Below are 15,298 nucleotides of genomic sequence, written 5' to 3'. Positions count from 1 at the left end.
GCCTTCGCCTCCTCCGCCTCCTCTCGTTCTACCAATGGAGCTGGACCTGCCCACTCTGCAGCAGCTGACACCTTCTAAATCTTGCTATGGGCCTCAGGAGGTGGACGTGTACCCTTCTGGGCGTTTTCTGGAGGGTGTTTCCACCAGAGCAAAGGCTAGATGGTGGGGTATGACCAGAAGTCTGATGTCCCCTGCAGCCACAACCTCCGGTCCATTTGAGCAGCCATGCTACTGCCTCCCCTCCCACTGTTGTCCTCTCTATATGATGATGGTCTGTCACTTTGGGGGGGGAGGAAAGTTACGGCGTAAAGTCAAGTGTCGGGAGCGACAGGGAAGAGAAGGCTGTGAGAAGAAGTCAGCCAATAGCACGCTGACCAGACCTCCCTCCAGGACAACAATGTGACAGCAGCGGCCCCTATATGAAGAGGACATGAGCGCCACAACTGACTGGTGATGGTCCAATGCTATAGTATCGTCAGCATGACCCAGTTCTATAGTAGTGTCAATATGACCCAGTTCCACAGCAGCATCAACTCTAGCAACTTCACTTGTACTCTCTATGTAGCACAGACTTGGGACTGTCTATACTGAAGAAGATTGATTATTTTGAATGTCGCCCTTTGCTTGTGACACATCTGCGTAATTGCAAAATTTAAGTATTGTATCTTTTCTTATTGTAAAAAACTCATTAATTTGATTTGTTTGAATGTTTCTCTAGCAAACGAGCATGCAGGTCTCCTAGACATCACAGAAAGTAGTATTTCTGTACTTGTTAAGAAATGTGATGAGCTTAATAATAAAAACCTTGCTAGTAATACTGTTACTATGAGGTGGAAAATTCCAGTGAATGACTTTTCAGTTGAGGGTGGTCTGCATCAGGCTGCCTCTTTTACAACATTTTAAAGACATTTTGTAGCTAATATGAGTGACAGCATGAAAAGTAAACAATGGAAAATCCAGGATGGAATGTAACAATATTATGAAAAGGAAAGTTGGTCCTCACCGTATAGTGGAGATGCTGAGTCACAGATAGGCATATCTGAGACTCAGAATATCCGCTACATGGTGAGTACCAACTTTCCTTTTCATAACAAAAATTAAGTTTGTTTAAAAAATTTTAGAAGGTGAAGAACTGTCATAAGTTAATCAAAATTTTTCTGTGGATAGGTCCTATTCAGAGGTTGAAAAAGGGTTCTTAAATAACTTTTGGTCAGTTTAATAATAGCACCAAATAGCAAAAGTATTAGCCTAGTGTTATTAAATGAAATGTAATTTATAATCACAAAGTTAACACCATAGAATTTTCAAAAGGAGGAGGACTTTTAGACAGAGATTAGACACAGATGAAATAGAATTCAAAACTGGGGCTTTATAGTAACCAGCAATATAAAATGAAGAAGCGAACAGTCTTGATTTCAGACTTTATTTATTTACAATGATGCATTTTGCCTGATTCAGGCATCTTCAGATTGACAATTTTTCCTGAGGGCATGCAGCTTTACTGTATGATGGTGTCCTCTTGGATAAAATATTCCGGAGGTAAAATAGTCAAAAAATGGTTCAAATGGCTCTGAGAACTATGGGACTTAACATCTATGGTCATCAGTCCCCTAGAACGTAGAACTACTTAAACCTAACTAACCTAAGGACAGCACACAACACCCAGCCATCACGAGGCAGAGAAAATCCCTGACCCCGCCGGGAATCGAACCCGGGAACCCAAGCGCGGGAAGCGAGAGCGCTACCGCACGACCACGAGCTGCGGGCGTAAAATAGTCCCCCATTTGGATCTCTGGGGGTGGGGAGGGGGCTACTCAGGATGTTGTTATCAGGAGAAAGAAAACTGGCATTCTATGGATCGGAGCATGGAATGTCAGATCCCTTAATCGGGCAGGTAGGTTAGAAAATATAAAAATGGAAATGGCTAGGTTAAAGTTAGATATAGTTGTAATTAGTGAAGTTCGGTGGCAGGAGGAACAAGACTATTGGTCAGTTGAACACAGGGCTATAAATACAAAATCAAATAGGGGTAATGCAGGAGTAGGTTTAATAATGAATAAAAAAATAGGAGTTCAGGTAAGCTACTACAAACAACATAGTGAAAGCATTACTGTGGCCAAGACAAACACAAAGCCCGTGCCTACGACAGTAGTACAAGTCTATATGCCAACTAGCTCTGCAGATGATGAAGAGATTGGTGAAATGTATGATAAGGTAAAAGAAATTATTCATATATTGAAAGGAGACGAAAATTTAATAGTCATGGGTGACTGGAACTCGATAGTAGGAAAAGGAAGAGAAGGAAACACAGTAGGTCAATATGGTAGGGTATTAAGAAATGAAAGAGGTAGCTGTCTGGTAAAATTTTGCACAGAGCATAACTTAATCATAGCTAAAACTTGGTTCAAGAATCATAAAAGAAGACTGTATACATGGAAGAAGCCTGGAGATACTGGAAGGTCTCAGATAGATTATATAATTGTAAGACAGAGATTCAGGAACCAGGTTTTAAATTGTAAGACATTTCCAGGGGCAGATGTGGACTCTGACCACAATTTATTGGTTATGAACTGTAGATTAAAACTCAAGAAACTGCAAAAAGGTGGGAATTTGAGGAGATAGGACCTGGATAAACTGAATGAACCAGAGGTTGTAGAGAGCTTCAGGGAGAACATTAGGGAACGACTGACAAGAATGGGGGAAAGAAATACAGTAGCAGAAGAATGGATAGCTTTGACAGACAAAATAGTGAAGGTAGCAGAGGATCAAGTAGGTAAAAAGATGAGAGCTAATAGAAATCCTTGGGTAACAGAAGAGACATTGATGTTAATTGATGAAAGAAGAAAACATAAAAATGCAGTAAATGAAGCAAGCAAAAAGGAATACAAACGTCTCAAAAATGAGATCGACAAGAAGTGCAAAATGGCTAAGCAGGGCTGGCTAGAGGACAAATCTAAGGATGTAGAGGCGCATATCACTAGGGGTAAGACAGAAACTGCCTCCAAGAAAATTAAAGAGACCTTTGGACAAATGAGAACCACTTGCATGAATATCAAGAGCTCAGATGGAAACCCAGTTCTAAGCAAAGAAGGGAAAACAGAAAAGTCGAAGGAGTATATAGAGGGTCTATACAAGGGTGATGTACTTGACAACAATATTTAGAAATGGAAGAAAATGCAAATGAAGATGAAATAGGAGATGCAATACTGTGTGAAGAGTTTGACAGAGCACTGAAAGACCTAAGTCGACACAAGGCCCCGGGAGTAGACAACATTCCATTAGAACTTCTGACAGCCTTGGGAGAGCCAGGCCTAACAAAAGTCTACCATCTAGTGAGCTAGATGTATGAGACAGGCAAAATACCCTCAAACTTCAAGAAGAATATAATAATTCCAATAACAAAGAGAGCAGGTGTTGACAAATGTGAAAATTACCGAACTATCAGTTTAATAAGCCACGGCTGCAAAATACTAACACAGATTCTTTACAGACGAATGGAAAAACTGGTAGAAGCCGACCTCAGGGAAGATCAGTTTGGATTCCGTAGAAATGTTGGAACACGTGAGGCAATACTGACCCTACGACTTATCTTAGAAAATAGATTAAGGAAAGGCAAACCTACGTTTCTAGCATTTGTAGACTTAGAGAAAGCTTTTAACAATGTTGATTGGAATACTCTCTTTCAAATTCTAAAGGTGGCAGGGGTAAAATGCAGGGAGCGAAAGGCTATTTACAATTTGTACAGAAACCAGACTGCAGTTATAAGAGTCAAGGGGCATGAAAGGGAAACGGTGGTTGGGAAGGGAGCGAGACAGGGTTGTAGCCTCTCCCCGATGTTATTCAATCTGTATATTGAGCAAGCAGTAAAGGAAACAAAAGAAAAATTCGGAGTAGGAATTAAAATCCATAGAGAAGAAATAAAAACTTTGAGGTTCGCCGATGACATTGTAATTCTGTCAGAGACAGCAAAGGACTTGGAAGTGAAGCTGAACAGAATGGACAGTGTCTTGAAAGGAGGAGATAAGATGAACATCAACAAAAGCAAAACAAGGATAATGGAATGTAGTCGAATTTAGTCGGATGATGCTGAGGGAATTAGATTAGGAAATGAGACACTTAAAGTAGTAAATGAGTTTTGCTATTTGGGGAGCAAAATAACTGATGATGTTATAGTAGAGAAGATATAAAATGTAGACTGTCAATGGCAAGGAAAGCATTTCTGAAGAAGAGAAATTTGTTAATATTGAGTATAGATTTAAGTGTCAGTAAGTCTTTTCTGAAAGTATTTGTATGGAGTGTAGCCATGTATGGAAGTGAAACATGGACGATAAATAGTTTGGACAAGAAGAGAATGGAAGCTTTTGAAATGTGGTGCTACAGAAGAATGCTGAAGATTAGATGGGGCCGGCTGGGGTGGCCGAGCGGTTCTAGGTGTTACAGTCTGGAACCGCGTGACTGCTACGGTCACTGGTTCAAATCCTGCCTTGGGCGTGGATGTGTGTGATGTCCTTAGGTTAGTTAGGTTTAAGTAGTTTTAAGTTCTAGGTGACTGATGACCTCAGAAGTTAAGTCCCATAGTGCTCAGAGCCATTTGAACCATTTTTTGATTAGATGGGTAGATCACATAACCAATGAGGAGGTATTGAATAGAATTGTAGAGAAGAGAAATTTGTGGCACAACTTGATTAGAAGAAGGGATCGGTTGGTAGGGCATATTCTGAGGCATCAAGGGATCACCAATTTAGTATTGGAGGGCAGCATGGAGGGTAAAAATCATAGAGGGAGCCAAGAGATGAATGCACTAAACAGATTCAGAAGGGTGTAGGTTGCAGTAGGTACTGGGAGATGAAGAAGCTTGCACAGGATAGAGTAGCATGGAGAGCTGCATCAAACCAGTCTCAGGACTGAAGACAACAACAACAACAACAACAACAACAACAACAGGACTTACTATTACTAAAGAAGGAATTTTGGCAGACCCAGAGTAAATCAAAGCTATTTCTAATTTTCCAGCTCCACATAATAGAAAGCAATTGAAATTGTTTTACAGTTTACATAGTTTTTACAGAAAATTCTTAAGTGATCAAAGTTTACATGCACCTGGTCCAACAAATGTACTTACAAAAACACTATTTGGGTGTGGAGTAAAGAATTTCAAAAGGGTTTTCAGGAGGTGCCAATGTCAGCTGGAGTTGGGCACTGAAATAATTAAATGGCAAAAGTTGAACATTAGTGTCAGACTGGGACTCGAACTTGGATTTCCCACTTCACATGAGCTGTTGCCTTAACTGCTTTGGTTATACAAGTGTGACTTCCGTCCAACCCAGGTACTTATCTTATTGCACACTACAGAGTAGCAGCCCTGTCTATTTACCTCATTGGGTCACAGTGTTTCCTGTATTTCTGCAAGAGGTTCAGACCCTACTGCGCATTCATACTGAGGATATCATAGCAGTCAAGTTTACATATATACTTTATTTATCCATTCTGTCAGACATGTCTGAGATAGTGGTCATGTTTGCATGGCAACCGTCTGTATGAATGTGTGTGTGTGTGTGTGTGTGTGTGTGTGTGTGTGTGTGTGTGTTTTCTTTTCTCTTCAGAAGAGGGTTTTGGCCAAAAGCTCAATTTATAACAGTCTTTTTGTTGCACCTGTTTGCAACTCAACTTTGCAGTAAGTACCAACCTATTCTTTTCATAATATAGCTGACATTCTAACCTGGACTTTCCAATGTTCAAGGAAATTTAATTCATCCATGAAGGATGTGGCTTACAAAACTTTGACCAATTCTTGGATTCTACTTATCAGCATGGGAGTCTTGCCAAGTAGGATTAACAGGAGGGACATAGGAGATCAAAAAAAGAGTGGCATGTTTTGTCATATGATTGCTTACTTGGTGGGAAAGTGTTACAGAATTGCTCAACCAACTCCAGTGGCAGAAGCTACAAGAGAGGCTTTGTGCATCATGGAGAGGTTTACTGTTGAAATTTTGAGAGCTTACATTTCAAGAAAACAGGCAACATATCATTTTCTTCTGCATAGTTCTTGTGAAATGATCATGACATGAAAATAAGAGAAATTAGATGTCATGTGGAGCTTTACTGACAATCATTTTTCCCATATGCCTTTCGTGAATGGAACAGGAAAGGAGGAGAAAGTCAGTTGTTCCAGAAGTATCCCCTGACACACACCATAAGATTTCTTGCAGAGTATAGATGTCAATGTAGATGTAGTAAAATGAAGACTACAGTTATAAAACTTTCAAACACAGATTGAGAGAAATTTGAAGAACTTTGTGCTATGATTTGAATTCAGCTCTCAGTGGAGTCCATGTGGTTTATATTATTAGAAAATTTGACACCAAATTTCATTTTTCTTCTCGCTCCCTCTAAATAACTAGAGTCAAAAATTTTCTACACTCTTATTTGTAGAGAGTATGAAAAACCTATAAGTTTGGAGTATGAGAAAGTATTGTTTCTAGGAAAGTGTGTGCCTCTTACAGTTATTAAATTCTATTATACTCAATCTTTAATATAACTGAAAAACAAAAGGAAAAAAAGATTATTTTGCTTAAAATTACCCTTACCCATGATGTATTTCACCTGCTGCTCAGACAACAGTTGAGCTCTTCGTAATTCACGTGTCTCTCTTTTCTGCAACACTCGAAGTAACACAAGGGCAGCCATGAAGTCTGATGGTACCAAATCTGTGTTGCGCAGCAATGCACTAAATAAACCTGCAAGCAGAGAAAGACAGAGTAACTTGAAGGAAAGTATACTAGATACTAAATAACTTAGGTCATTTGAAATGTTCAGTATTTTGTGTTCATCTCTTTAAGTATTTGTTATTTCCATTCAGAAATGATAAAATGATATTAACTCAAACTCTGGATGAGAGAAGTGACATCTGGTAGAATAAACAGTGCAAGGAAAATAACACTATTCTTTTAGGAACTCATACTGCATCATACACTGCTGACCATTTAAACTGCAGTGATGGAAAGGATGATAAATAATGAAATCTTAAAACTTCCTGGCAGATCAAAACTCTGTACTGGAACAAGACTTTAACTACACAGAAGTTCTCATGTGAAACTTCTGGGTGTAGCATTCCAGGAAGAAATGTATTGTGAAGACATTGCTTAGCTACAGCCTGGGGGATGTTTGCAGAATAAATTTTCGCTCTGTTCCTCTGTTGGTAGACTACTTGGCTATGAAAGGCAAAGGTCCTGAGTTCAAGAATCAGTCTGGCCCAAGTTTTGATATGACAGGAAGTTTCACATCAGTGCACACTCCCCTGCACAGCAATAATTCAGTCTGGAAACATCCTCTGGCTGTTGCGAAGCCATGTCTCCACAACATCTTTGCTTCCAGAAGTGCTATACTCTGTTCATTGTAAGAATAAACCTGATGTAAGGAAACACAAATGCAATGATTCATCAGAAGCTGTAGCACATGTACACTGGTTTTGTTACACTCTTGGAAGTATGTCCTACTTACGTATTACTAAGTTACCTTAAATGAAACTTAAAGATAATCAAATGTATTAACAGCCATCAACATTTTTAATCATGTTTTAGCTATGTAGTTTTATTTCAAAAATCGTGTGTAGCTGCAGTCTCTGTACGGTTGTGCTCTGACTGTCACACTGTTAACACGCAGTATGAAAATGGCTGAGGTGACTTCCTGCTTCATAGTGAAACAAGCATGTGGAACACACTTAAAAAGTGCCAATAAATAGGTTGTTCTTAATGATTTCCATAAATTTACAGAAAAAATGTGTTTTGAAGTTTTCCGAGGGACTATATTTGAAACAGTTGATATTAAATTACATGTTGGATGTATAGCAGAATCGTTAGCACAGTAGACTTATAATCCGGTGCAGTTCATGAATTGATGGTTCAAATCTCATCTTGTTCTGTCTTTGTTTTTCATACAATTTGAAATACCTACATCTCATAATTGTAAAATTTGCTGTCATTTGTGTGAATAATGCCAAGATGGTATACTCAATGATAAAACAAAACAGTAGGCTTTTACCAGAAATATTAACCCTTAGACAATGTGTCTAATAGTGCATTTTAAATATGACAGTGTGCCATCTTAGGCAATGTATAACATTAAAACACTTGATAATAGCACTTTAAAGCCGAAATCGTGATTGTGTAAATGTAACACTGCAAATAAAAAACAGTCTAATGGCGGTACTGACTTTAAAGTCATCATTTAAAGCCAGTTTTTGAAACTTTGTTAATAGACTCTCTTGGGATAATTAACGTCTGTCTTCAAGAGTTTTCCAGTTCAGTTCCTTCAGTATCTCTGCGACACCCCGCCACGGAGCAGACAAATTTGTGACCATTCATGGTGCCCTTCTCTGTATACAGTCAGTATCCCCTGTTAGTCCTATTTGGTATGGCTCCACATACTTGAGCAAATATTCTAGAACTGGTCACACGAGTGATTTTTAAGCAATCTCCTTTGTATAATGATTGTACCTCCCCAGTATTCTACCAACAAAGTCATTCCATTCCACATCCCAACAAAGTGTTACACTCAGGTATTTGTATGATATGGCTGATTCCAACAGTGACTCATTTATATACTACATTTTTTCATTTGTTGAAGTGCACCATTTGACATTTCTGAACATTTAAAGCAAGTTGCCAATCTTTGCACCACTTTTAAATCTTATCAAGATCTGACTGAATATTTATAGAGATTCTTTCAGACAGTACTTCATCATAGATAACTGCATCATCTGCAAAAAGTCTCAGGTTGCTATAAATATTTTCTGCAAGGCCACTGATATACAACATCAATGGCAAGAGTCCCACACACTTTGCTGGGGCACACTCAAAGTTACTTCTACATCTGACAATGGCTTTCCATCCAAGATAACATTCCGCATCCTCCCTACCAAAAAGTCCTCAAGCCAGTCACAAATTTCACTTGATACCCCCACATAATCGTACTTTGACAATAACCGTAGGTGTGGCACAGAAGCAAATGCTTTTCAGAAACCAAGAAATCTGTTATCATACTTCAGATCCCTAGCCTCAGTGAAATCCCTATTTTAAATTTTCGAGCAGTTCAGACTTAAGAGAGGAAATTGCAGAATTGAGGAAAATGTTTAAACACCCCAAAATATGAGCAAAAACACATGTAATTGGCATATATGATTAAAAATCGCAATCCTCTCCAATACTTCATATAAAATCTATCTAAGTGAAGGATATTAAATGTACAATACAATGTTTATACAATAATTTGTGACAATGAACTTCATCAGTTCTTACAAAAATCACAGATGTGTAACAGCAAATAAAAAATTATCAAAAAATTGAAATTGGTATCTGGGTAAAACGTAATTGAGCTGTTTTCTGACATGCCACAACCAGAAATTATACATTTAAACACATGGTTTTTGAGAAATCATCCTTTGTGCTCACCCATAAAACAACAAAAATTGATGAACATGTTGAATTAAACCAAATACAGCATAGCAGCTAAATGGTTAAAACATAAGCATAAATACGAGCATCTGCTTAGTGTCATACTTTGTCACCATTGCCGTTATTGTTTAATGCTTTTCTTATGAGCCACACTTCATATGCTCACCACCATTAAAATGTTATTTTAGGCTTGATGAGAGAAACAGAGATGTGAAAAAATGAGTTTACTTCCCCAATTGACATTACAATTATTAAAAGTCAGCTCAGTAAATTTCTGTACACTGCGGAAAATGTAAATTTGAAAGAAAGCTCAGGTGCTACAGTTTCACTTCATGTCCTCTATTATTGCTGCCAATCTTTACAATCTACAGTGTGTGGTGTGTGTGGTGCAAAATATATACATGAGTAGTGTAAGTATCTGTTGTCTGTATCATGTCAGATTTGAACACGAAAGTCTTCAAAATGTGCTATTGCAAAACCTTTGTTCTATTTCCATGTGAAATCTTTGTCACAGCACATCATTTGCATGAAAAGTATATTTTCAACACTTCGCAAAATGCTTTCACCCCTACCAGCACTCCCTTCACTGAGGGACCACTCCCCCTCTTCACACATCCAGTAGATGAGCTCATATTACTTACGTTAGTGTGGTTTGGTGGCTGTGCTGGCTATTGGGTGACATAAGAAGTCATCAGCCAATAAGAGTTCTCTAGTCAGAAATGGGAAATGTTTCCTCGATTATGAATGAGCATATTCTTCAAGACTCAGCGTTTGCATTTAAAAGGTTGACAACTGATATTGTTGCTAAATACAGTACATCAGAAATACATGCAAAAGATGAGACTGAGTTATAACTGGCACAAGAAAAGGTGGTAGCTGGGCCCCTTAGTCACATATTGGCTTGGTCAAAACACTTTGCATGAACTCTCTTGTTTTTCCATTACCGTTTCAATCTAACAGTAGTTGTATCATAATTGTACAGAGAAACTAAATGTTGCAAGTTGTGTCAGCAACACCAATTGTGAATTACATCAGCATTTCCTCTCTCACATCTCCCCTCATCACAGTAGCCTAAAATATTCCCTTAACTCTGCTACCACACATGGTCTAAACCATCTGTCTTTTGTGGCACTTAAAACTCATTTAGTCACATCAAATGTCAATAAGAAGAAAATGGGATGAAGTCAAGTGAGACATCAAGTAAGAATTTAGAATTGAGGTAAATCTTACTAAGGAATAAATGTAAAACCAGGGAATTTTTAGTATTTATCTTATCGGTTTTTCACAGGGGCTATGAATTTATGGTGTAGAATCACAAAAAATGTAAAATTGGAGAATGTAAAATTGAAATTCCACTGTAATTACTCTCTTTTTTTATTTCACTTTTTGTACCTGCTGCTCAAGCTGAAAAACACTGTGCAGACTTGGCAGCTTTTTATTCATTCTGCTCTAGGGAAGTTTTCCTTCTGCTTCCCTTCCCTTTTTCACCTTAATCACAATAACATGAGACACATCTCCAGCAGGTCCTAAATGTGCTGGATCAATTATGCGTGGTGATGAAACAGGAAAACTGTCAATTACGCAAACAGTAAGTGATGTTTTTGGGACACATTGTGTTGTGCCAGAATGAGACTAATGGAAGAAAGAACTGAACTAATAAAATGATGCCTTGGCCTACCATCTGCCAGAAAAGAAAGTCTTTAGAAATAATAAACTTTTACAGGTGACTATTCCGTGGACTGCTCACATCCAGATGCCTCTAACAAGTGCCCTGACTGGGAAAAGTACAAATGGAGAGCATCCTGTGCAGTGGATGATGGAAAGGATTCAAGTTTTTGAAGAAATTAAAGAGTGATTATGGAATGCTGTGACCATGGTCCATCCCTCACCTATGGCACATTTGTCTATTAGAGACAACACAAGCAAGACTGCTATAGGTATGGTTTTGCAACAGAGAACTGAAAGTTCCCAACAACCCATGCAGTTTTTTTCCTGTAAGCTGATGGATACCGTACAGTTATGTTTGGCTTATGACCATGAATTGCTAGCATTATATGAGGCTGTGAAATACTTTAAAGAGGACACTGAGGACCTCCTGTCCTCTCATACTCTTTACTGACCATCACCAATTAGTCCATGCAATATGTAATCTGAATTAGGGCCCTTCGCTTCAGACACTCGGACTATGTTGCACAATTTACTACTAAAATCCAGCACATAGATGGGGCAAACTGTGTGGTAGCACATTACTTGACTTGAATTCACGCCCATAGTGCACTGATCAACTCTGGCAATTTAGCAATGAGGTGGAAACAATATGGACAGTTACAGGCATTCTTAGAAGATACCAGCACGGGGTTGTAGTTGCAACATGTTGAGATTCCTAACTCTAGCATGCACTTACGGTGTGATACTTTATAGGGCAGGCATTTACCCGAATTAAATGGTTTCTAATAAATTTTGTCTGGTATAAAAAAGAATTACAATGATGGTGGAAGCCATTCCCTTAAAAGACATGACAACAGATTCTATGGTACTGTCTTATATCAATATGTACAGTGCTCTTTCGGGTACCTGATGTCAATCATGACTGACGAGGGGCAGTAGTTTGAATCACAACCCTTTGCAGAACTATGTGTTTTTTGTGGAGAACAATACTTCCTCACAAATGTCTACCACCATCAAAGCAATACATTGGTCAGACATTGACACCATACCCTGATGGCTTTACTGATGTGTCACAATTTGCTGTGAACCAAAGCATTGCTGTGGATTCTACTGGGAATCCGGACAGCTTACCAAGATGATCTGAAATTTTCTCTCACTGATATATTGTATGGTAAATGTCTGATGATCCCTGCAGACTTTCCCTTGCCATTCCTCAGAGTTACTGACATTGGTAAACAAGGTCAGACACCATATAACTCACATCCACACACCACTTTCTCAAGTTCACTGTGCATGGCAAGTTTTCATGCATAAGGCATTAAGTTATTGCACCCATGTGATGTTTTGAGACAACACTATGGATTCCGCACTCCCAACAACCTTATTCTGGTCCTCATAAAGTACTCTGATGCAGAGAACAAATGATTCCCATCCTACTTCATCGTAAACCATCAACTATCTCCATCTAGTTCCTAAACCTTTCTTGGGTGCTGGGTGTCAGGAAGAGGACAACCTACCATCCCTAACAGAGGATCCTTCATCCACTTTCACTAGAACTGATGTGGATCTTCAGTTCTACAATCTTACACTCACACAGGAATTTGACTCCTGGTAACTGTCTCCAAGTATTGCTGACAGTGATCCACCCTGCTCTCACTGCAGTAGGCCCCTCCACCCTCCCACCTTTCTGCAAGATACATTCAGGAGTAGGGTATGCCTCCTATCCTACCTGTACTCAACATTGAGGGGTGAGTTGACATCGACTTACGAGATCCAAGAACAATGTATGAGTTTATGTCTTTAAATATTCTATTGTCTATGTTCTTCTGCCTCATTATTGTCTTGCTGCTTACTGTGTTACTGAAGTGTGTTTCTTTTATTCTGTATTGATTCATGTGAATAAAGTGGTACAGTTTGTGGAAACAGTATCTGCCTATTATTCTGCATGCACACCACTACGAGGCTCCCACAGACTTTTCACAACTCCATAAATAATGCATGGTTCCATCCACGTACAAGGCAAATAATTAAATCAAGAAGACTGTCTCACATGAGTACACAACAATGTATGGCAGCATGACTGTTTCCCATCTGATGGGAGGCACAATTGTGAACATTGACCAATGAAATGGAAATGCTCTCCAGAGGTGTGGCAAGGTAGTGTAGTAAGTGGGCAGGAAGCACATAACAAAGCAGAAATAAATTAAGCACATTATGTACATTCATGTGGATTAATACATAACAGCTGTGAAAGCCAGCAGCTGCTCAAAGTACATATCATCTTAGGTGAACTGTGGGACTCTACATCCAGCAATATTACAACAAATCTGACTGAATGGGAAGCAATGAAAATCTATCTGTAAGTAGAGAATGGTTGTATCTTAAAAAAAGCAAAGGAAATTGTTAATATTATTACAGCCTGACTTCTGTAACTCTTCAAAGTTGACACTTGCCACAAAATGCTCCAAAACAGCATGCTTTTCCTTAAATATCGAAGGAAATTGACGGAGATCCGAAATGTGAAATAATTTGGGTGAAGGTCATGGTTAAAGCAGGCTCAAATGTGGTAATTGGATGTCTCTACAGGCCCCCTGGCTCAGCAGCTGTTGTAGTAGAGCATCTGAAGGAAAATTTGGAAAATATTTCGAGTTGATTTCCCAACCATGTTATAGTTGTGGGTGGAGATTTTAATTTACCAGATATAGACTGGAAGACTCAAATGTTTATAACGGGTGGCAGGAACAAAGAAACCAGTGATTTTTTTTTCTTTTTAAGTGCATTATCTGAAAACTACCTTGAGCAGTTAAACAGAGAACCAACTTGTGACAATAACATATTACACCTTCTGGTGACTAACAGACCCGAACTATTTGAAACAGTTAATGCAGAACAGGGAATCAGTGATCGTAGAGCGGTTACTACATCGATGATTTCAGCTGTAAATAGAAATATTAAAAAAGGTAGGAAGATTTTTCTGTTTAGCAAAAGTGACAAAAAGCAGGTTTCAGAGTACTCGATGGCTCAACAAAAAAGTTTTATCTCAAGTACAGATAATGTTGAGGATCAATGGACAAAGTTCAAAACCATCGTACAATATGCATTAGATGAGTATGTGCCACGCAAGAATGTAAGAGATGGATAAGAGCCACTGTGGTACAACAATTGAGTTAGAAAACTGCTAAGGAAGCAAAGGGAACTTCACAGCAAACATAAACATAGCCAAAGTCTTGCAGACAAACAAAAATTACATGAAGCGAAATGTAGTGTGAGGAGGGCTATGCGAGAGGCGTTCAATGAATTCGAAAGTAAAGTTCTATGTACTCACTTGGCAGAAAATCCTAAGAAATTTTGGTTTATGTCAAAGTGGTAGGTGGATCAAAGCAAAATGTCCAGACACTCTGTGACTGGTACTGGTACTAGTACTGGTACTGAAACAGAAGATGACAGACTAAAGGCCGAAATACTAAATGTCTTTTTCCAAAGCTATTTCACAGAGGAAGACTGCACTATAGTTCCTTCTCTAGATTGTTGCACAGATGAAAAAATGGTAGATATCGAAATAGATGACAGAGCAATAGAAAAACAAGTAAAATTGCTCAAAAGAGGAAAGGCCGCTGGACCTGATGGAATACCAGTTCAATTTTACACAGAGTATGCGAAGGAACTTTCCCCCCCCTCTTGCAGCAGTCACCATAGGTCTCTAGAAGAGTGTAGCATTCCAAAAGATTGGAAAAGGGCACAGGTCATCCCCATTTTCAAGAAGGGATGTCGAATAGATGTACAGAACTATAGACCTATATCTCTAACGTCAATCAGTTGTAGAATTTTGGAACACGTATTATGTTCGAGTATAATGACTTTTCTGGAGATTAGAAATCTACTCTGTAGGGATCAGCAGGGGTTTCTAAAAAGATGATCGTGTGAAACCCAGCTCGCGCTATTCATCCACGAGACTCGGAGGGCCATAGATACGGGTTCCCAGGTAGATACCATGTTTCTTGACTTCCTCAAGGTGTTTGATACAGTTCCCCACAGTCGTTTAATGAACAAAATAAGAGCATATGGACTATCAGACTAATTGTGTGATTGGATGGAAGAGTTCCTAGATAACAGAACACAGCATGTCATTCTCAATGGGGAGAAGTCTTCCGAAGTAAGAGTGATTTCAGGTGTGTCAC

At 38.9% G+C, this 15,298-nt stretch overlaps 1 protein-coding gene across 4 annotated transcripts in view; it reads right to left on the bottom strand.

Moving 5' to 3' along the window:
• Positions 1 to 15,298, bottom strand: part of LOC126195693 (diacylglycerol lipase-beta-like) — a 903,756-nt gene that overhangs the window by 104,356 nt on the left and 784,102 nt on the right. For all 4 annotated transcript variants that reach the window (XM_049934332.1, XM_049934324.1, XM_049934338.1 and 1 more), the window contains one exon: positions 6,588 to 6,737. In XM_049934332.1, the coding sequence (XP_049790289.1) occupies positions 6,588 to 6,737 (150 nt within the window). The remainder of the gene's footprint in view (positions 1 to 6,587; positions 6,738 to 15,298) is intronic.

Source organism: Schistocerca nitens, chromosome 1 (genome assembly GCF_023898315.1).
Source record: "Schistocerca nitens isolate TAMUIC-IGC-003100 chromosome 1, iqSchNite1.1, whole genome shotgun sequence".
NCBI lineage: Eukaryota > Metazoa > Arthropoda > Insecta > Orthoptera > Acrididae > Schistocerca > Schistocerca nitens.
This window is presented reverse-complemented; position numbering and strand designations above follow the sequence as displayed.